Source organism: Astyanax mexicanus, chromosome 25 (assembly GCF_023375975.1).
Source record: "Astyanax mexicanus isolate ESR-SI-001 chromosome 25, AstMex3_surface, whole genome shotgun sequence".
NCBI lineage: Eukaryota > Metazoa > Chordata > Actinopteri > Characiformes > Acestrorhamphidae > Astyanax > Astyanax mexicanus.
Window position 1 is genome coordinate 3,407,683 of NC_064432.1, and position 22,418 is coordinate 3,430,100.

Below are 22,418 nucleotides of genomic sequence, written 5' to 3' on the forward strand. Positions count from 1 at the left end.
TATTATATTGACAGTAAATTACAGTTCTTTTTTTTTTTCTACCTCGCCTCACATTCCACTCATTCTGCAATTCTGCAGCCGCAATAGTGAGGGACAGATCGTTTCCTCGTGAGGAGAACTGTCTCTTAGCGATGATTTCAACATCTCTGCTTTTTATAACCAAACCGTTCGTCATTTCTAAAGTCTGTTTAAAATGATGTTTCATCTGAATGACCCTCCAGGTAGTCAAATAAAGGAAAGTCCTCGCATGCTTTTGCACGTAGAGCAGACACGGACAGCATTCCAGACGTACACACACCAACACGTGTCCAGAAGTATCCAGACACCCCTATGTGGATTAGTAAATTCAGCTGCTCTGGGGCAACCCAAGGTCACCATGCCTAGTGTCCAGCTTCTTGAGCTTTGGGTCTTTAACACATAGTTCTCACACAAAAATGGACCAATAGGAATAGTGGAAAATTGCTTGGAAAAGCATTATTGATATCACAATATTTCATGGTATTTTTGTGATAACGATATTCTTACCGATATGACAAAATTATATTTCAAGAATACACTACTGCAATAGAAATGAAAATAACATTTTATGATAGCATACGATATGACATAGCACACTCTTAATTGAGATATTAAAAAAATACAAGAATTTAATCAGATTTGTAACAGACTTCAATGATCCAGAATGTTATGATACTAATAATAATGCACTCCATATATAAATCTCCATATATCCAGGATTAAAGTAAAATAAATCATACTGGACAGATATAATCTGTCTTTAGTATATATATATATATGAGAAAAATGAGAAGAGTATGAATTTTCCTTTAGCTAAAAACAGTAAAAAAAACAAACAAACAAAGTTTTGCATCACAGAACTTATAATACATCACTGCGCCTTATTATTTTTAGCCCCTAAAATACGGTATCTGTATATGAGCTACTGAACATTAGGTTATTGTGAAAGCAAAAACTAATGTAAAGGTCAAGTTAAAATCAAATTCTATTTTTACTATTTAAAATTCCCCCAAAAAAGGAATGAAATATACAGAAAATTTTAAATCTGAGAAAAAATTAAATGTCTGATCACCCTCTTTACCACAAACAAGCTGTAACTTGAGTTACAGGCCTTTACAATTTATGCTAGTTAAGCTAACAAAGCGGTTCCTGCAGAACCACCCCAGCATTTGCCTTCCCATAGAACCTATATTTATGTATATAGAGGTGTTACTAAACAAGAAGCAACTGTAAAAGCCACTAAACTAAGAAAATACATTTTCTGCTTTAAAATTCCTATTTTAAAAGAGTACGCATCTGGAAAAATCTTTCCCACAAACAACCTGCAACCTTCTCAACAACAGGTCACTCCGGTCATGCTAGCCCAGCGCTTAAAGGGTTAAAAACTTTCCCTGCTTCCTGCAGAACCACCACAGCGTTCGCCTTCCCTAGAAACCTCTCTCCGGAGACCCTCACGCGAGCACTAGCTTCCAGGTTTGCATCCCTCGCTCCAATTAGCATCAAATCTCTATCATTTACTACAGCCCGCTAATCAGACGCCGCGCTAGCGCCGCGTACACAAGGATCCGCACACATTCTGTGGCTCAACATCAGTCAAGCTAACGAGTTAATACACCGCCGCTGCCAAATCACAACGCTGCTTTTAAAAGGATAATTGTTATGAGGAAGAGTCGGGGAAGAGCAGAATTCAGGCGGGTTATTTTTAGCCGTCCCGCTGCGGTTACAGCCAGCGCGGAGCTAGCGTATAATTATCACCGTGGGGAATTAGCTGGCTGGGTCGCCACGGGCTGTTACAAACTCCGTGCGAGCAAATGCTTTAATTGCAGCTCTCTTCTCAATGGTCTTACTTCGAGTCACGCTTTTATTTATTTATTTGATTTATTTTTTTTAGTTATTTCAATTTCCACCCTCCAGGTTAGCATACAGAATTAGCGGAAGCGCTGCAGTAATCATTCAGTGCAGGGCTGCCTCCGACTCACACTGTACACTTACATTATACACCATTTTTGTCTGATGTCACAGAGTCCAATGGAATTTTCTTATACAATAAATATGTTATTGATGAGCTCTCCATCATTTCAAAGAAATCAACACAATGTCGGGGTACATCAACCTGCCATTCTTTAAGGCATTTAGCTGACGCTCTTATTCAAAGCGACTTACAGGGTTTTTCCTATTACAGAGTTGTGCCAATGTAGTGTTAAATTTACCAAATTAAAAACCTCTGGAATATAACCAAGAGGAAGATGGATGATCACAAACCATCAAACCACCAAACTGAACTGCTTGAATTTTTGCACCAGGAGTAAAGCAGCATAAAGTTATCCAAAAGCAGTGTGTAAGACTGGTGGAGGAGAAGAACATGATGCCAAGATGCAAAAGAAACTGTGATTAAAAACCAGGGTTATTCCACCAAATATTGATTTCTGAACTCTTAAAACTTTATGAATATGAACTTGTTTTCTTTGCATTATTTGAGGTCTGAAAGTTCTGCATCTTTTTTGTTATTTCAGACATTTCTCATTTTCTGCAAGTAAATGCTCTAAATGACTAAAATATTTTTATTTGGAATTTGGGAGTCACCTCGCTCCCGAAGGTTCCGGAACAGCTTGGACGTTCCTTTCCACACTGGAGGAGTGTCTGCCAGGATCTTCTCCAGCTCCTGTCCCAAGAAAAATGGAGATGAGACACATATGAACTATGGCAACAATAAAGTTTAAGGTACTTAAAGAAAAAATAATTTTTGGATACATGAAATTGAAAAATTAATATTTTAAGTCATTTAGAGTGGGTTTTGTGTGAAACGCTCCTTCAGTATCACAGTCAGTTCAGAGTGGTGGTGGATGGAGGTGGACACCTGAACCGAAGGCCTGTAGTTCCCTAAGAGAAGGTTATTAAAGCAAATATTGTTGCCCAATTAATTGTTTTACCACAAGATGCTGTCTTTTTCACTTTTCCATTGCCATCTTCGGATGGATAATTTTATTTGTTAAACATTCAGCGCATCCCTGCAGCAAACCCACTCTGAACGACTCAATGTGTTACATGTTAGAAATAGGAGTGCATGCTTTTCTACCACACCTGTTTAGTGAGGGACCTCCATGGTTTTTTATCTGGTTAGGAGGAGAGAGAGAGAGAGACAGAGAGAGGGAGGGAGGGAGAGAGAGAGAGAGAGAGAGAGAGAGAGAGAGAGAGAGAGGGAGGGAGGGAGAGAGAGAGAGAGAGAGAGAGAGAGAAAGGGGGGTATTATATAGGTTGTAGGCTGTAAGAGCTAGAGCATATTCTTTAGTATCTTTAGTAAATTACACACATTAAAATACACCTTCCACAGCAAATTTAGTTGCCTTTAGTTGTCCTTAATGTGAGCACACCTTCAAGACATGTGTCGCCAGGTTTGTGTTACCAAGGACGCATTGTTAAGGAGGAGATAGGGAAGGAAGAGCTTGTATTTCTAGATTAACTACACTTCCTCACAAAACCAATGGGTTGACACACTGTTCACCGAGGCCATCTTCACACTACATGGTCAGAAAGCTTATTGCTTAAAGTAGGAGGAGTCTCAAGTTACACTTGTTGCAAAGGTTCTTCACTAATATTCACACTCAGTGGTTCTTTACAGAATCAAACGGTGGGTTCACTGAAGAAGAGCAAAGCTCAAAAATCTAGCTAACACGTGGGTGTGTTCACTCACTCCGTGGTTGGCTGGTGGTGACGGACTCGATGAAGTTCTGGGGGGTCATGTACAGCTGTCCCTCATACTCCACAGAGCTGAAGAGACGAAAGCGGTACTCGTGAGACGACATGGAGACGTCCATGTCCTCAAAGGCAAATGACTGAGCCTGTTTCAACAAGAAAAAAGCATAAAAAGGTTAAATAAGGACTGCGGAAAAGGCTGGTTCGAATCCCGATCATGTAGCTTGCCATCAGCTGCCGGAGCCCTGAGAGAGCACAATTGACTTTGCTGATGTTGATCATCACAAGGCTGCGTCTGTGAGCTGATGTATCGGAACCGAGTGACTGCGCTTTCCTCCGAACGCGCTGTGAAGCTCCTCAGCAATGCTGCATCAGCAGCAGTTTGAAAAGAGGCGGAGTCTGACTTAACATGTATCGGAGGAGGCATGTGCTAGTCTTCATACTCCTGGTGTTGGGGCATTACTAGTGATAAGGGGAGTCCTAATGAGTGGGTTGGGTAACTGGCCTTGTAAATTGGGAGGAAACTGGGATAAAAATTTAGGTGGTTTTAATCCAGTATGAATCTGAAGCATGTCTAGTTTTTACAGTCTGACAATAATAACTGCAATGATTCAAATGCAGTATGAATCAGATTGTTTATCTGTGGAAGATCTGTAATTTTAGGTAATTTAAATCCAGCTTTTTACAGTCTTTTTCAGTAATAATCACAATCATTTTTATCTAGTATGAATAATCCAGACACAGAACAGTCCTACGCCTAAACAGGTTCTACATCACACAAGCTAAGGATGTTCTAAACACACTCACACAAAAGAGCAAAGTATTCACAACTGGATCTGCATGTCGGTTGGGTGTATAAATAGTTTTTACACACCTTCTTACTCTAAATGGAAGGTGGAGTTTTTTAACTAAATCAATAAAATTTGAATTGTTTTTACAACAAACAAATCATTTTAAGGGATCAGCAGTGATATAACGTTTTAATTACAAAATGAATTCAAAATTTCTTTGCCACTACTTTTACTACTACTAATACTACTACTACTACTAATAATAATAAAAAGTATATGTGTGAAATTAACCAATTTACCAAAATTAACCAAATTAACCAATTAAAAATTTTAATGAATGAAATATAATACACATTAAAATACTAATCTGTATATTAACCAAATGCCCAAGGAAAGATTCCCCTTGTTAAATCACTGATGGTGATCACCCTTTATGCAAATAAATTATGCTAGTTACAAACAAGTAATTATATGCTATTTGAAGGCACGACAATTAAACTAAACTGTTTTTTTAAGTACACTGAAATAACAGACAACCTTGGTTTAAATTCAGTATAAATCTGAAATGCGTGATTCTAGTTTGACAAGAACCAGAGCCCAGATGCTCAAATGATGTGCACAACTGATACACAGCTACATTTATTTGTGTTATTATTTTAGGCAAATTACATTTGTCAATACCTTTGACTTGGCTGAAGATCAGATTACATTTCATGACAAATTTCTGCAGAAAATCATGATCTTTTAAAAAGTTCATGTTCTTTTTCTTTCCTCTGCATAAATAATACAATATAAAGAATATACTGATGTGATAACACACACAAGCGCAATAGCACCAGCACAATCAATCAATAAACATATAAACACACACATACACATCTATTAATACAGAACAATATTAATCTAATAGCTCATCCAGCTGATTTCTGTTTGTATACACAGTGTGTGTGTGTGTGTGTGTGCACGTGGCCTGGTGGGCTGTGCGCGTGCCCGTGCTCACCTCCTCCTGCTGCTCGTGCTCGTGACCTCGCGCGCGCAGGGACGGAAGTAGGCTCAGTGCCCCCCAGCGCTGTGGCTCCGCGGCCCCGCGCGCTCCCCGCTGACTCCACAGGTACAGCGCGCCCGCCCCCGTCAGCGCCGCGGCCCCCACGCACGCGCCCGTTCTCAGCCCGCCCCGGCTCGCGCTCCCCGCCACTCTGCCCCAGAGCGCTCGAGCTCCTCGCAGGCCCGCCATGACAGCACTACTACTGCTGCTGCTGCGCGCGCGCTCCCTGCACAGCCTCGCGAGATGAGCGCGCTCTCGACCTCAGCGGAGCGCGAGATTTAAAGCCACACAAACACACACAACCGAGCGCACGAGACCACAACCAGAACTACACACTCAATATACATATAAAATAAATACTTACTTTAAGAAAGAACATTCTGGACCTGTGTGTGTGTGTGCGTGAGAGAGAGAGAGAGACAGAGAGAGAGAGACAGAGAGAGAAAGATAGAGAGAACTGCTAGTTTTTTTCTGTCTGATCAATTTTGTCTTGTCGTTTTTATCTGGTCTTTTTTGCTTGGGCATTTTTGTCTGGTCTTTTTGTTTGTGAGTCTGGCCTTTGTGTCAGGCATTTTTGTGTATTTTTGTTGTCTGACCTTGTCTTGTCTGATCTATTCTTTGCTGTCTTTGTTGAGTTTTTTTTAATCATTGTATTTTAGTCTAGTCCTTGTCTGTTTTTTGTCTAATCTTTGATGTTTGGTCTTTTTGCCAAGTTTTTATTGTTTTATCTGGTCATTTTTGTCTGGTCTTTGTTGTCTTGTCCTTTTGTGTGTTTGTTTGTAATCTTTGTATTTGTTTTTTTTTCTCATGTTTTTTGTCTAATTTGTGTGGTCTGGTCATTTTTGTCTAGTCTCTGTTGTCTACTTTTGTTCTGGCCTTTTTTTGTCTAATCCTTTTTCTTCTTTTGTCTTTTTGGCTTGGTCTGTTTTATACAGTCTTTGTTCTTTACACTTTGTATGTCTTTGCTGTCTAGACTTTGTGATTTGGTTATTTTTGCCTGGTCTACGTTTTGTCTGGTCTCAAATAGTGTTTGTTTTCATATCTTTTATGTCTGGTCCTTTGTGTCCAATCTTTGTTGTCTATACTTTGTTGCCTTGTTTGTTTTGTCTAGTCTTTGATGTTTGGTCTTTTTTGTGTAGTCTTTTTTGTCTGGCCTTTTTTGTCCAGTCCTTTTTGTCTGGTATTTTTGCCCAGTCTTTGTTGTTTAGCCTTTTTTTTGTCTGTTTTTTGTTAGGTTTTTTTGCTCTGTTTTTTTTTCTATTTTATCTATATGGTCTTTTTAATCTTTGTGTCTGGTCCTTTCTGTTTAGTCTTTCATGGTTGGTAATGTTTGATCTAATCTTTATTGTTTGGTCTTTTTTGTCTTGTCTTTATTGTCAGGCCTTTTTGTCTAGTCTTTTTTCCTGTTGTCTTCTTTTAGTCTTGCCTTATTTATTGGTCCTGGTATTTTTTGTCTGCTCATATTTGCCTGGTATTTTTTGCCTACTCCTTTTTGTCTAATATTTGATGCCTGGTCTTTTTGTCTAGTCTTTGATATTTGGTCTTGGTTTTGTCTTTGATGGCTAGTTTTTGTTGTTTAGTCTTTGGTTCCTGATCTTGTTTGTTTGATCATTTTTGTCTAGTCTTTGTTGTCTGGTCGTTTATGTCAAGTCATTGTTGTCAGGGCTTTTTGTCTAATCTTTGTTGTATGGTCCTTTTTGTCTAGTGTTTGTTCTTTGTTCTTTTTTGTTTAATCTTTGTTATCTGGTCTTATTTTGTCTAGTATTCGTGATTTGTTCATTTTTGCCCAGTCTTTTATGTCTGGTATTTTTGTCCAGTCTTTGTTGTCTTTTTTGTTTAATCCTTTTTGTTACAATCTTTCAAACAACATCTTTCCAAACAATGCATGAAAGAAATAAAATACAATACATATAATTAGCTAAATTAACATAATAATAAATAAGAAAACATGCAGACATAACAAACTACTAACAAATATATAAAAATACACTGCAACAAATAAACAAAGAAACTTTAAATAAGCACAAATAAATCAAGTAATAAACAAGTATATATAGAAATAATTGTATACATAATTAAACAAATGGATGCATGCATGCAAATAAACATTTAAAAAACAAACAAATCAACTAATAAATATGTAAGTTAACATGCATACAAACTAACAAATAAACAATAAAAACAAATTAATAAAGAAAAATACAATACATAATAATGAATACAAGCATAAATACTGTATGTAAGGAAATCTACAAAAGAAAAAAAATATGCATACATTAAGAAATAAATATATAAATATAGTAAAGACATTAAAAAAGACACAAAGAAAGAACATAGGCCACAGTTCCTGTAAAGCCCTTATGGTCTCACATCTGCCCCCTCCTGTAGCCTGTAATTCTAATAAGATAATCATTCATATTAATCATAAAACAGTGATGTCACGTCACATAGCTGATCGATCTGCAGGTTTATTGAGTTTATTATATTTTTGGGAGGGCGGGTTTGGAGTGTCTCTGATCAGAGCTGCAGGGGTGGGAGGGGCTTTAACAGGTGCAGCTGCATCTGGCTTATTTAATGAGGTTTAGCTGTGTCACGGTACATGAATGAAGGGGGGGGTTAACCCCTTCCTCTCCAGACTCTGATGCAGTGTGTATAGTGTGGGTTCTTTGCAGTTCTGTTTCAGGATCAATGAGTTGATCAGTCAGTAAATTGGCAGGAGCTCATAAAGCAGGTGAGTGTTTTATATGTGTACATACTTTTCACCAGCATGTTTACCTAACAATTAACTGTGAATGGGTTCGGCTATATGAATATATAATGGGTTAATACCCATTCATGTTCAAGAACTATACATGCAATAGAATTAATTATGCAGGGTTAACATGGACATCTGACACTGTACACTTGATTTTACAATTGTAAGTTGCTGTACTCAACCCATTAATATTCATGTATTATTGTGATGCAGGCTTTTCATCATATTAACCCATTCCAGTTTGCAAACTAAATTTAGTGTTACAACTTATTTTGTATTTTTAACATTTGTATTTACAAACATATTTTGATTTGTGGACCTTTTTTTAAAAAAAATCACATAAACACAACACTGTATTTAACCCCTTAATGTTTAAATCTGATATTCCACATGGTCCATTCCATATATCATTTGAAGGCATAGCTGGAGACAATATTTACTTAAAAAAAGATAAATTTTATCTGATATGTATATTACAGATTTAGTTATCTTTAGTAATCAATCCCATTAGGTGAATATGTTTTAATTAATTAATTTTATCATATTAACTTTTAAATTAATTCATATCCATAAACTAAATCAGGATAAAACGTTTAACTCCAATTTATTTTATTCTGTATGACCTATAGAGATACAACTTTGTACAGTTATTTTACACATTTGATTTGTTGTCACTATTTATCATGTTATACTTTTAACCTGTTATTATATCAGTTAATGTAAAAAAATATATATATGTTCTAAAAACTTTGGACTTTATTGATTTCATTTTATTGTTTTGCTAAGCATATGTGGTTGAATAAAAAAGTATAAAAGTCTAAGTTTAGCTGTATTTTAAATATTTATATTCTGTGGAGTTGATAATAATATGCTAAACTATATGGCAAAAAAAACAATGTTTATCAATTATTTATAGATAAATATAGTTCTTTTGGGTCTAATATTTATTGAAATACAATAGTATTAGTATAAGTAGTGAATAAAAGCATGAAAACCACATGTAATCCAAACTTCAAAGCTCTGATGTACAGTTTAATACAATGCATAGCTGTATAATCCTCATTAAACTAATTGCAGCATATTGTAGTGGACATGAATGGGTTAATATAATACAATTAAGTCATTAATTAGACCTGTGCTCAGGCAAGCCCAGAGAACACACAGACCAAAGGAGATGAATGGGTTAATGAGGTCAGTATCTGTTGAACTGTTGAGATGATTGAACCATGGGCTGGGTTATGAAGATCATCTGAACTATAGAGGATCATCAGAGCAGCAGAGGAGAACAGTTATGAGAACACAGAGAGAAAAAGTCTTTAATAGTGGAGCTTCAAAGAGTTTCTGTGTTTTGTGTCAAAGGCTCTTCTTAAGTGCTCTAAACTTTCTCACCTTTGATCTGCCGCCCTTTGATTTCTCCACTGAAGGTGTTTGAAGGGTTCAGAGAAGATGAGGGCTGGACAGATGTGTGTTCTGAAGGGCTGCACACTGCACTTTATGGAACAGCTGGATAAGAATAAACATAAATCAGCACCTGCAGCTGAGAATGAGAAAGAAAATACATTTACCTCCTCCTCTATCTCTTTTTCTTCCCTATCCCATCTGATTATCTCTCTCTCTTTCTCTCTCTCTCTCTCTATGTTAATCTCTCACCTCTTCCTTCTGTATACCAATAACTCTCTCCTTTCTGCATTCCAATATCTCCTTTCCTCTCTCTCTCTATTCCAATGTCTCTCTTGTTCTCTTCTGTATCCCTGAGGCTCCCTCTCACTCTCTTCTATATGCCAATGTCTCTCTCTCTCATTCTCTCTCTCTTTCACTCTCACTTTTTCCTCTCTCCCTTCTGCAGCACACCCAATCTGCCCTTCTGACTTACAGTGTCTCTTTTTTCTTCTGTATCCCAATGTCTCTCTCTCTCTCTCTTCCTCACTCTTCTGTATCCCAGTTCTCTCTCTCTCTTCTATATCCCAGTACCTCCCTCTCTCCCTTTCTCTCTCTCCCTCTCTTCTGTATCCAATATCACTCACTCTCTCTCTATCTCTTCTGTACTCCAATCTCTCTCTCTTTTCTCCAATGTCTCTCTATTTCACTGTCTCTTTTTCTTCTGACTTACAATGTCGCTTTCTCTCGCTTCTTCTCTTCTGTATCCCTCTCTTTCCCATCTGTATCTCCAGCTTTCTTTCTTCCATCTGTGTACCAATCTCTCTTGCTCTCTCAATCTCTCTCCCTTCATTCTGTAACCAAGTCTCTCTCTTTCCTGCTCTCTCTCTCTCTCTCTCACTTTCTCTTGTTTGTATCACATTTTCTCTTTCTCCTTTCTGTATCCCAACCTCTCTCTCCCCCATCTTTCTCTCTTTCCATTCTGTATCCCTACTCTCTCCCTATGTCTCTCTCTCCCTTCTGTATCCTAAAGTCTTTCTCTGTCTTTGCCCCTTCTGTACCTCTCTCTCTTTCTCTCTCTCTCTCTCTATCTCTAAGCTCCTCCCTCATCTATTTCTCTTCGTCCTTGGCTTCCACCTGCCTCCATCTACCTCTACTACACACACACACACACCCTCTCGCGGGGCTGCTCGCTCTCTCACTCACTTGCTGCATGATCAAACCCTTAAATACAAACTATACATAAAAAAACAACAACAAACAGCAACATAAAGCTAACCCACCAGAATCCACGCTGCACGCTCTGCTCTGTAACACTTGTTTACATGTTTACTTCAGTCCAGCCTCGGTCTCGTGCCTCCGCTATCTGTTTACCTGACTTCACCCTCTCGTGAACCGAGGATGAGACCAAACAGCCCGTCATCAAAGGAGGCGCGCGCAGGGATCAAACGGAGTTAATGTCGCACCAAAGCGCGGAGAACAGAGAGCGCGAGCGCTATAAAGGGGCTCATTTGCATACGTCAAGAGGACATTTACATATGGACCGTACTTAAGCGCGCGAGGAGCACTCCGAGCCTTCAGAAGCGCGTGAGCAGCGCAGTTAGACACAACTCAGGCACGCGCTAACTTTTACTACCTGCTTTTACTCCTTATCTTCTTCAATCCCCTTTATTCCCTTCGTTCCTACTCGTGCGGTGATGGGAGCGCTGGGTTTCCCGGGCGCGCACGCGGCTGTGCAGGGTCTCGCGCACGGAGGCGCGCACTTCGCGCTCACGCAGCAGCAGCAGCAGCAGCAGCTTGTGTCCGCGGAGAGGCTCTCGCGCAGCGCCGCTCCGGACCTCGCGCTGCTGAAGGGCGCGCTCAGGCGCAGACAGCTGTACTGCAGGACGGGACACCACCTTCAGATCCTGCCCGACGGAACCGTGCAGGGCACGAGACAGGACCACAGCCCCACCGGTAAGATACAAAAGATACAATTAATATTATTAATATGTTTTAATCATTCGTGATATAGTATAGTAGTAGCATAGTATAATATAGTATAGTAATAGTAGTATAGTATGATATAGTAATAATAATAATAATAATAATAATAATAATTATTATTATTATTATTATTATTATTATTATTATTATTTTTATTATTATTAGTCGTCGTAGTATAAGTAGTAGTGAAAGCTTACTTGTTAATCATATATAGAAGTAGAAATGTTATCATTCATATAACAGCAGTTATTTTTATAGTATAACAGTAGTATTTGTAGTAGTATTAGTTCAGTAGTAGCATTTGCTCATAGTATGTAAGGATCATAAGTATTAGGCCCATTAGTGGTATTATTATAGTAATAATAATATAATAATAATATAACCAGTATTAGTATTAGTGTCACTTGCACTAGTAATTGAGAAGTAGTAGTAATAATAATAACAATATTAGTAATTATCTCATAATTCAATTTATTCACAACCCCATATCTGAAATGGAGTATTGATCATTTCCATTCCTGACAGCTTGCCTCTCTGTGTTGACTCTAGAACCTATAAACTAACCATCTGCCTCTCTCTCTCTTTTCCCTACAGGCATTCTGGAGTTCATCAGCCTCGCCGTGGGCTTGGTCAGCATCCGCGGTGTGGACAGCGGCCTGTACCTGGGCATGGACAGCAAAGGACAACTCTATGGCTCGGTAAGTCTCCCCAATTCCATTAAACCTCTGAGCAGAGTTGCTGAATCTCATCTCCCCTCCCTTCGTTGGCAGCTGGCAGGGTTCCAGGCAGCCCATCAGGATAATACGGCTATTACATTGATTCATGACTTAATTGAGCTTTTGTCAAGTCGGCAGCACAGTGTGCTTGCTTGTAGCAGCCAGCAGGGGGCTGGTAAAAAATATATAAAAAAAAAAAACACTTTTAGATGGTACTGGTTTGGTGGATTTCCTTTTCTAACTTTTGTCTTTTTCCTTTTTCTCTCTCTGCAGGAGAAGCTGACGGCTGAGTGCATCTTCCGGGAGCAGTTTGAGGAAAACTGGTACAACACCTACTCGTCCAACCTCTACCGACACGGAGAGCGAGGCCCGCACTACTTTGTCGCACTCAACAAAGACGGGACGTCGAGGGACGGCACCCGTTCCCGGAGGCACCAGAGGTTCACACACTTCCTACCCCGGCCTGTGGATCCGGAACGGGTACCTGAGCTTTACAAGGAGGTTCTGGGCCACAGCTGACGGAGATCCCGCTCACCTCGGACCTAAAAACGCAACGGCACTTCTACTTCTAGGGCCGCTCCAGAAGAAGGAAGTGGAGTATGGAGGCCCTGGAGAAGCTCCAGGAGAGAACCCTCGCTTACATTTGTGGCAGAGTCAAGTCTGGAGCGAGGGCTGGAGTAACAGAGCACTAAGTGGTTTGGCTTACTTGGGACAACAACTTAAGGGCTTATCATCAAATTTAAGGACAAGAGAAAAATGGCCACCAACGTCAGGTTGACCAATGGATTGATAGCCTGGATTGGAAGGGATTGGCGAGGAGTCCTGCGGTGATTAGCTAGTACTACACCACAAATTTTCCTCAAACGAAGGACATTGGGACCCTGGAATGTTCTGGATATTGGACAGAAATTGAGCTTCTAGGTTGAGTTAAGGCACTCTGGACAAAACTGATCGCTTCTTTTGCTTTGTCAAGTGACAGAAGCCATCCAATGGATGGTCACTGCTGAAACTTCTAGAAAGCTTCTGAAGGAATTCTGCGCTGTTGTGACGATATTTTGTTCAAACACTGGCTGTTCACACTAAACAGAGACTATAAACCTGTACCAAACATTTCTTTTTTTAAGTACATAATTTATGCTTTAAAGAACAAGAACATATATTTATTTTATATATTTATTTATTTCCAAAGTATATTTTTACAGCTATATAAGAGATGTAAAAAGGACGTCAAGAGGGATTTATTTTCTACCACTATAGACAGTGAAATATAACGACACTACTGAAGAAAGAAAGTATTTTCTTATTGGTTTATTATTACAATGCAAAAAAAACCTGCTATGCTGTTTGTGTCCACACACATGATTGGTCATCCATGTTCGCTTTGTTTTCCTTTTGTCACAATGCAAGGTCTTTACAGAATGTTTCTGGAGTTCATTTGGGAATTAAACAGTTCGATAAACGATTTCACATGCTTCTGTCTCTCCTTTCTGTTATACCGAAGGTCACTGGTCAGAGGTGAAAGGCTATTGGAGATCTGATTAGGCAGTGAAGGACGCCTGGCGTTAGGGTAGATGTTAAGTAAGGAGGACAGGTTCATAAGTCCCTTTATTTAATTGCTTACAAACAGATGTTTTATACAGTGAATCTATACAATAGAGGTAAAATAGGACAAGTGCATTAATCAGCTGTCAGAATAATAATAATGAAAAAAAAAACAGTGACAGGTGACAGGAAGAATAGGGATCTACATCTCCGAGAAAAAAATAGAGACCACTTAAAAATTATAAGTTTCTTTGATTTTACCAAATTGAAAACATCTGAAATATAATAAGCTGAACTGCTTGAGTTTTTGCACCAGGAGTGGCATAAAGTTATCCAAAAGCAGTGTGTAAGACTGGTGGAGGAGAACATGCCCAGATGCATGAAAACTCTGATTAAAAACCAGGATTACTGCACTAAATATTAATTTCTGAACTCTTAAAACTTTATAAAATAAAAACTTTTTTGTTATTTCAGCCATTTCTCATTTTCTACAAATAAATGCTCTAAATGACAATATTTTTAGAGAAATGTTGTTCACAGTTTATAGAATAAAACAACAATGTTCATGTTACTCAAACAAATACCTATAAATAGCAAAATCATAGAAACTGATTCAGAAACTGAAGTGTTCTATTTTTTTCCAGAGCTGTAAATATTAGGTTAATAGTGAACTGTCAGTTTTTGAATTTGAATTTGAAGGCAGGAAAAATGCACTGTAGCAAATTTCTATATTCCATCGTATTACTACTGTAGAAAGTGTATACTTTGTTTACAGTAAAAATACAGCTATTTACAGCAGCTTAAACATGAATCTGTCATTATGAATGCTATATTTTACATTATTTACAGCTCATATTCTCATTATAGAATAAAATAGTATAGTATATATATATATATAGTAATAATTAGCAATTATGTAGTACATCTCATATTCTCTATAACTGTAAATAGATGCAGAAATATACTTGAAGTTCTTCAAATACAGACAGAAACATGTTTGCTAGTTAGTGGTCGGTTACCTTAGCTTGCTAACGCTAAGCAAGCATTTTTAGCTAGTATCTGTCAAGTGGTAAACAGTCAGTCTGTAAAGAAATACTAACTGATATTAAGCATGAAATTGGAGTTAAAGCTTTATTTCCTTCAATTTATTTGAGTAGAGTGTATTAATGTACTTTAACTTGGTGTTTATTGGCTCCCTGCTGTTATTCTGTGGTACTGCTCTGCTAGCTACGTAGCTACGATAGCTACACTGCACTGAGACAGTACAGAGGCACCCTCCTCAGCTAGTAAGCATATAAATTATAAAATTTATTTTTATAAATTTTATGAGCTGGCAACAATTAGGTGATAGCATAATTTTTTTGGTATAAAAATTACTGAGCAAATGTATGCCAGTGTATATTGCTATATTGTGTGTTGGTGTGCTTGCTAGCTAGCTAGCTGTGTGTGTGGTGGTGTGCTAGCTTGCTAGCTGCATGTATCGGTGTGCTAGCTTGCTAGCTGTGTGTGTTGGATTGCTAGCTGTTTGTGTGTTGGTGTGCTAGCTGTGTGTGTGTTGGTGTGCTAGCTAGCTAGCTGCGTGTGTTGGTGTGCTAGCTGTGTGTGCGTTAGTGTGCTAGCTAGCTAGCTAGCTAGCTGCGTGTGTTAGTGTGCTAGCTAGCTAGCTGTATGTGTTGGTTTGCTAGCTGCGTGTGTTGGTATTCTAGCTAGCTAGCTGCGTGGGTTAGTGTGCTAGCTAGCTTGCTGTGTGTGTTGGTTTGCTAGCTGCGTGTGTTGGTGTGCTAGCTGTGTGTGTTGGTGTGCTAGCTAGCTGCGTGTGTTAGTGTGCTAGCTAGCTGCGTGTGTTGGTGTGCTAGCTGTGTGTGCGTTGGTGTGCTAACTAACTAGCTAGCTAGCTGCTTGTGTTAGTGTGCTAGCTGTATGTGTTGGTTTGCTAGCTGCGTGTGTTGTGTGCTAGCTAGCTAGCTTCATTTATGAATAAATTTGTGACAAAAACACTCAATACAAATTTGCAGTGTTAAAATGACTGCAATATTATTGCATTTTAAAGTACTCTGATATTTACTGTGATACTGTAATACAGCAGCCTGTTTCTATGATAGTAATATAAGCACTGTGATTAATACTAAAATAAAAAAATGTATTTTAGGGGTACTGGGATTAAGTGTACAGTATACATAGGATATTAAAAAATGTACTACAGCAACCTACTAGCTAATTCCTGTCAGGAAGTTACTGTACATTTTACAATGCTCTTTTCACAGTGTGGACAAGAATGAGAATCTGAGACACATTGAGAACCAAGGAACCCAACTGTTACGGCTGAACAACTGATTCAGAACATTTCCATAACATCAGACAGGGCTTGTGTGGTGTTCCCAGTATGCAGAGGTCAGTACTTACCAAAACGACTGTCTCCAATATTACTGAAAACAGGTGAAAAAAAAAAGGCTCATTCATTTAAAACCTAGAGGTTGCATTTCACAACGTATGGCACTTTTCCACTTTATGACAAATGTACTACTTAGCTATACTGGACTCTTCTCAGAGGTACCATGATTTTAGGAACTAGACAAAATATATAAAAATAGATAAAAAAAAGCAATTGCGTCTTCTAAAGTAATGATTATCTCTTTCCAATCTGTGTCTTGAAAGCTTTACCAGTCACATTTTAGTGCCTACTTGGTTCATTTGATCCATAAGTGATCCATCATTGCTTGTTATAATGTTTTATTTCCTGAGAAAAACAAAATGTACTTACTGGCAACTTACTTGAGATACAATAAGACACTTTTAGTAGATTAGAACACTAAAAACAAGTGCATGGATGTTAGCGATAAGTTATTAATTCTTATAGTACTACATTGATAATCTCTAAATGAAAAATATTACATACAGCTCTGGAAAAAAATAAGAGACCACTTAAAAATTATGAGTTTATTTGATTTTACCAAATTGAAAACGTCTGGAATAAAATCAAGAGAAAGATGGATGATCACAAACCATCAAACCAAACTGAACTGCTTAAATTTTTGCACCAGGAGTAAAGGCATAAAGTTATCCAAAAGCAGTATGTAAGGCTGGTGGAGGAGAACATGATGCCAAGATGCATGAAATGAAAACTGTGATTAAAAAGTTGGAGTTATTCCACCAAATATTGATTTCTGAACTCTTGATATGTTTTTTTTTATTTCAGCCATTTCTCATTTCCCGCAATTAAAAGCACTAAATGACAATATTTTTATTTGGAATTTGGAAGCAATGTTGTCTGTAGTTTATAGAATAAAACAACAATGTCGATTTTACTCAAACATAAACCTATAAATAGCAAAATCAGAGAAGCTGATACAGAAACTGAAGTGGTCTCTTTTTTTCCAGAGCTGTATATAGACTGGCATGGCATGTTCAGTGTAAGTTTGCAGGACAAACATCCACGTGTGTCTACAAAAGGGAGAAGAATTCTAAGAGTTCATGCCAAAAAGCCCCAAGAGTCAGTGCAGTGCATGCACTGTTAAAGACTGTCCATTTCACGCTTCAACTGCTCACAGTCTCTTACTCTTTCTCTCTCTCGCTCTCTTTCTCTGTTCTTCATGCCCACCTTATTAATGGACACCCATGCTGTTAAAAGGCTTGTACGGTGCGGAACACAGAAACGCACTGACCTCAACGCTATTTCAACCCGAGCGAAAACCTTCTCGAGTGACACGGCGGGACGCAACTTTACCCAGTGTTCCTGCACACCGTAGCCTTTTACTGGGCTTTCGGCTGGGCCGGTGCCTGAGGGCCAAACTCATGCAGATCACTGATCCTAGATCAGCATTACTTTTACTGCACAAAATTCATTGGTTAAAAGGACAAAATATATAAACATTTTCCGACGTTGTAAATTGTACACTGTGAAGAATTTAGGTGTTTTTTTTATCTGGGGTGCTGTTAACTTTTTGAGGCTGGAAACTCTGAAGAACTTATCCTGTGCAACAGAGGTAACTCTTGCTCTTCCTTTCCTGGAACAGCCCTGTTGAGACCCTGCTATAATATGGATTAGAACATTACTCAAATAGGGTTATTCGCTGTATACCAACTCTACCTCTTCATAACTTCACAACTAATGCTCTCAAACACATTAAGAGGGCAAGAAAGTCATGAAATTAGCTTTTAAAAAGTTCAGCACAGCTGTTAACTGAAAGCCAATCCAGGTGACTCTACCTCATAAAGTTGACTGAGAGAATCCAGCCAAGATGTGCAAAGCTGTCATCTAAGCAAGGGCTAATTTGAAGAATGTAAAATATAAAACATAGTCTGTGTTGTTTAACACTTTTTTGTTTACGACATAATTCATTTTTTTTCATAGTTTGGATGACTTAAGTATTAATCTACTATAATAATAATACTCTATAATATAATAATGATATTGTATGCTGTACTGTAAGATTTGATGAATCTGATGGATGAATGAGTGAGAACATACAGGAGAACACCATTGTGATGAATTAAGAAAATAGATAATTCAGAAAACATGTACATGGTCGTTCTGGAGAGGAATAAAATCACAGAGGACCCCCCCCCATAAAAGAGAAAATTACCCCAGCACCCCCTGAAAAACTAATTCTGTTCGGATTTTAGACTTTAGACCGACATCAGTTTCTTATCACAAAAAAGTGCTTCTTGAGGAATCAGGGGTCAAACTTTCCCATAAACACACTCCTAAACCTTGTGGAAATACTTCCCAGAAGAATTCTTCCCAGCTAAGGTTAAACCAACATCATATTAAACTCTATGGATTAAGAATAGGATGTCACTTAAGTATATTGTATGGTTGTCTTGACGGATAAATTACTGAATGATGATCATCATTGCCACAAGGATCTCCTGAAAACAGCATGATCATGATAGTCAGGTCAACCATTATGAAAAACAATTATTCTAGACAACTGTTCACTCGCTGACTAATACACACCACTGAAACCAGAGTATTAATGACCTTTATTTCAGTGATCTGTGGTTTTAATGTTATGGCTGCTCAGTGTAAGTTCATTCAGAAGTATGTGGACACTAGAATACTATGAAGTCATCTGTCTGTCTGTCTATCTGTGTATGTGTATGTGTATGTGTATGTGTGTCTGAGTGTGTGAGACACACACACTGCAATTACTGCTCTGTTTTTCTCCTCCTTTAGTTTACTTCCTTTTTTCATTCAGAGCTTCTCCAGCTCTTTGTGATTCATCTCCTTTGATGACACTTAAGAGGAGTTGACTTACATGTCAGCACATCTGGCCCTGTGTGTGTGTGTGTGTGTGTGTGTGTGTGTGTGTGTGTGTGTGTGTGTGTGTGTTTGGGCGAGGAACTGAGAAGGAACTGATACTTTTAAACACTATATGGGATGAGGTGGCCATTCCAAAATACAGTTTCAGTATAGGGGCTCTCAGACTCTTCACGGGAAGAAATAAAAGGAGTGATCAAGGCTGAGTACCTGCATGAAAAAAAGAGAGAAAAAGAGAAAGAAAGAGGGATAGAGTTAATAAAAGTTATGACCAGTCTGACCATTCTATAGTCAATCATTATGACCAAGCTAGTTGACCAGTATTACAGTATGCTTTGGCATTAATATATACCTTATAATACTGTAATTATTTTTTACAATAATCAATAATTATATGATTAATAACCAATAATGTGATTTAAAGCTTATTCTGCTGAATATGTGCCTTTTCTGTCCCCAGAAAATATATATAATGTATAAATGTGCACAAAAAACAGCTTTAAAACACATTTTATTACTAAGCATAGTGTCTTGTACATTGACCTAATTGCAAAAGTAAGATATGTAATTTAAAATATTAATAAAGACTACTTAGAACACTGACAACAATAGCATTTTTCCCAACTTGCTAACTTGAAACCATGAAATATATATTTTTTGCATTGCTGTGTGATTCCAAATCCCATCTATGATTTTTGTTCTAATACATCCATAATATTTAAGTTAAAATACACATTTTAGTTGTGTCCCTGGGTTACCGTAACACATTACCCTGATCATCTGAAACATCTAGGACATTCTACAAGTCACATCTACAACAGGAAGTGACATCAGCTGTTTTTTTCTGAAGATCATGAGAAGACCACAATTAAGTTTATAAAGTATATTTGATCTTATTTTAACTATAACTGAGGAGTTCAATCTCAACATTACCTAAATTAATTCCTAGATTTTATTTGGTTATTTTTAAACATTTTTTTTTTTTAGGAAAATCACTTGAATGTGCTCAGTGTCCTCATGCTAGTAGCATAGCCACCATTTAGCTAAATTTGATGTTTTTGCTAGTTCTATGCTAAAAACTCAGTCCTGTTACTTTTAGTCAAAACATAAAAAGTAACAGGAGTGAGTGCCAGTAACAAAAATGAGTGCCAGTAACAGGAGTGAGCATTGTCCCCTGGTTTATTGATTTATTAATGTATATATTAGTTGATGTAAACTGCTTTTTCGTCATTTATCCATTTGATAATACATTAAATCAGTTTCAGGTTTGGGTCTTCTTGAAAAGATAAAAATAGCTTTGCATCTTCTATAAAAATACAATGTGTATGCATATATAGTGATTTTTTATTTCAACATGCAGTAAACCATTTCTTTAAAATAAAGATGTTCTTGAAAGAAAAACAAAGGAATTAGTCTACTTGATTTTAAACATGCTTTTTAAATGTCACATGAGTTTTGGTAACAGGAATGAAAAAAAAAAGATGGGACCATCTTCAGCTTAGAAACCTACAATATCTATATCAGAACCGGTATAGGATCTGGCATTGCATAATACACACAGTGACCAGATTTCTGTGTGTGTACACTATAAAGAGTGTGTGTTTTTGTGCGTGTGTGTGTATGTGTATGAAGAACTGTGTGATCATATCTTGCTTTCTGTGTGTGTGTGTGCGTGTGTGTGTGTGGCTGTATGATCTCCAAATCTCTGTGATGGTGAGCCAGGGGTTGTCCTGACTGGGAGCATGTCTGCACACACACACGCACACACACACAGTAAAAGACAGTAAAACACACTAACACACAAGTGCATATTGGGGTTTTCCCCATAGTGGAACACAGGCTTCAGAGCAGCGTGTGTGTTAATGTGTGTATATGTGTGTGTGTGTGTGTGTTGCATCATGAAGGAGAATGTTCTAGCGCTCTTGTTGTTCTATGGCAGGTGTTGAAGTGACTGATCTTTCACCTGCATGTCTTTGTGGCCCGAGTAGAAACTGCACAGGTGTTCCCACAGCTCTCCTTCACCCACACAAAAAGAGCACAGCTAAAATTTGCATTAATATGTAAGGCTAATGCTACAAGGCTAATGTAGCTAACAGGTAATAAGCTAATACCAATGCTAGCTAGCATTATAGCAGGTTGAATAAATGCTCGATAAATGGCCATAATTCCGGTGACGGGATAGTTCAATCAAGTGTTGCAACCTGGTGAAGACATTTGCTGTGTGGATAAGCATTAGCATTAGTTGTTTGGGCGTTTTCATACCTCTAGTTGGTTTCTATGATCCGAATCAGTTGATGAGTTAATTTATTTAGATCGTTTTCTCCTTCTGTTTGGTTTGATTTCACATCTCATCTGCTTTAACTGCTTTGAGCAGAGGCTGCAAGCAGTGAACGTAGCTCAGACCGCACATGTAACAGCATGGAGCAGTAGAGACAGCATTTGGTCATAGCTGTGGTAATTAGCGTTATCTGGCTAATAAATCTGATTAAACTGCGACTTCTGTGAAAAATATTTCTCACTTCTACTCTTACGTCCGGACTGCAATTGAAAAAACAAGAGGACCAGTAAGTTTTTTGGCTTTTTGGTCACATGACATTGCGTTCAGTAGCTCCTCCATTTCCACTCACTGTTGTGTTTACGTGGATCTCCGTGGAAATGTGCACCCAAATTACAGTGTAATTACGGTGTCTGTCTAGCAGTGGACAAATAGCTATTTTATTAAACGTGAGGTGACAAAACTCAGAGATGTGAGTCCGGACGGGACTAAAATTACCGGAGAACCATGGAGTTCAGAGAAAAACAGTAGATAATACAGCCTGTAATTTTCTCAGAGGACGTCTGAGAAAAACATGTACATGATCGTTCTGGACGGGAATAAAATCACAGAGGATCGTCTTATAAAAGAGAAAATTACCCTAGAACCCCCTGAGAAACTAATCCTGTCGGGATAGGGCTTTATTAGCAGTTTATCAAATAAAAGTATGTTTGATTTGGACAGATCAAGACCGGATCACATTCTCACCACTCCAGAGTTAGTTTGAGACAGAATGCAATTACTTTTTTCACACCTGCTTCATCAAACCGCATTAAGGGTACAAACAAACCAGTGTTCACTTTAACCAGACCAAATAGTGCTGGTTTGAAAATGCCCTTAGTGTCCCTCATATCACTACTAGGGGTGACTGACTGTTTTATGCGATGGCTCTCTAGATCATTACACCAGGATTTGGGGGAG

General features: G+C 38.1%; 2 protein-coding genes and 1 long non-coding RNA gene across 7 annotated transcripts in view; 2 read left to right on the top strand and 1 right to left on the bottom strand.

Moving 5' to 3' along the window:
• micu3a (mitochondrial calcium uptake family, member 3a) overlaps positions 1-9,830 on the bottom strand; it is a 45,097-nt gene extending 35,267 nt beyond the window's left edge. For 4 of the 5 annotated variants that reach the window (XM_049472217.1, XM_049472216.1, XM_049472214.1 and 1 more), the window contains exons 1-4: positions 5,503-5,751; positions 3,710-3,857; positions 3,100-3,131; positions 2,602-2,680 (exon numbers count right to left, since the gene is read on the bottom strand). In XM_049472217.1, the coding sequence (XP_049328174.1) occupies positions 2,602-2,680; positions 3,100-3,131; positions 3,710-3,857; positions 5,503-5,736 (493 nt within the window). In that variant the 5' untranslated portion in view covers positions 5,737-5,751. Of the gene's footprint in view, positions 1-2,601; positions 2,681-3,099; positions 3,132-3,709; positions 3,858-5,502; positions 5,752-9,691 lie in introns of those variants that run through there. The other variant, XM_049472218.1, reaches the window with a different exon arrangement.
• A 657-nt stretch (positions 9,831-10,487) lies between these two features.
• fgf20a (fibroblast growth factor 20a) lies at positions 10,488-13,843 on the top strand. The gene is made up of 3 exons (XM_007232597.4): positions 10,488-11,635; positions 12,260-12,363; positions 12,655-13,843. Exons 1-3 carry the CDS (start codon positions 11,377-11,379, stop codon positions 12,898-12,900), a joined length of 609 nt encoding a protein of 202 aa, XP_007232659.1. The 5' UTR covers positions 10,488-11,376; the 3' UTR covers positions 12,901-13,843.
• Positions 13,844-14,969: 1,126 nt separating this feature from the next.
• LOC111195152 (uncharacterized) overlaps positions 14,970-22,418 on the top strand; it is a 52,915-nt gene continuing 45,466 nt past the window's right edge. The window contains exons 1-2 of the long non-coding RNA XR_002651492.2: positions 14,970-15,209; positions 16,188-16,314. This is a non-coding gene — a long non-coding RNA (uncharacterized LOC111195152). The remainder of the gene's footprint in view (positions 15,210-16,187; positions 16,315-22,418) is intronic.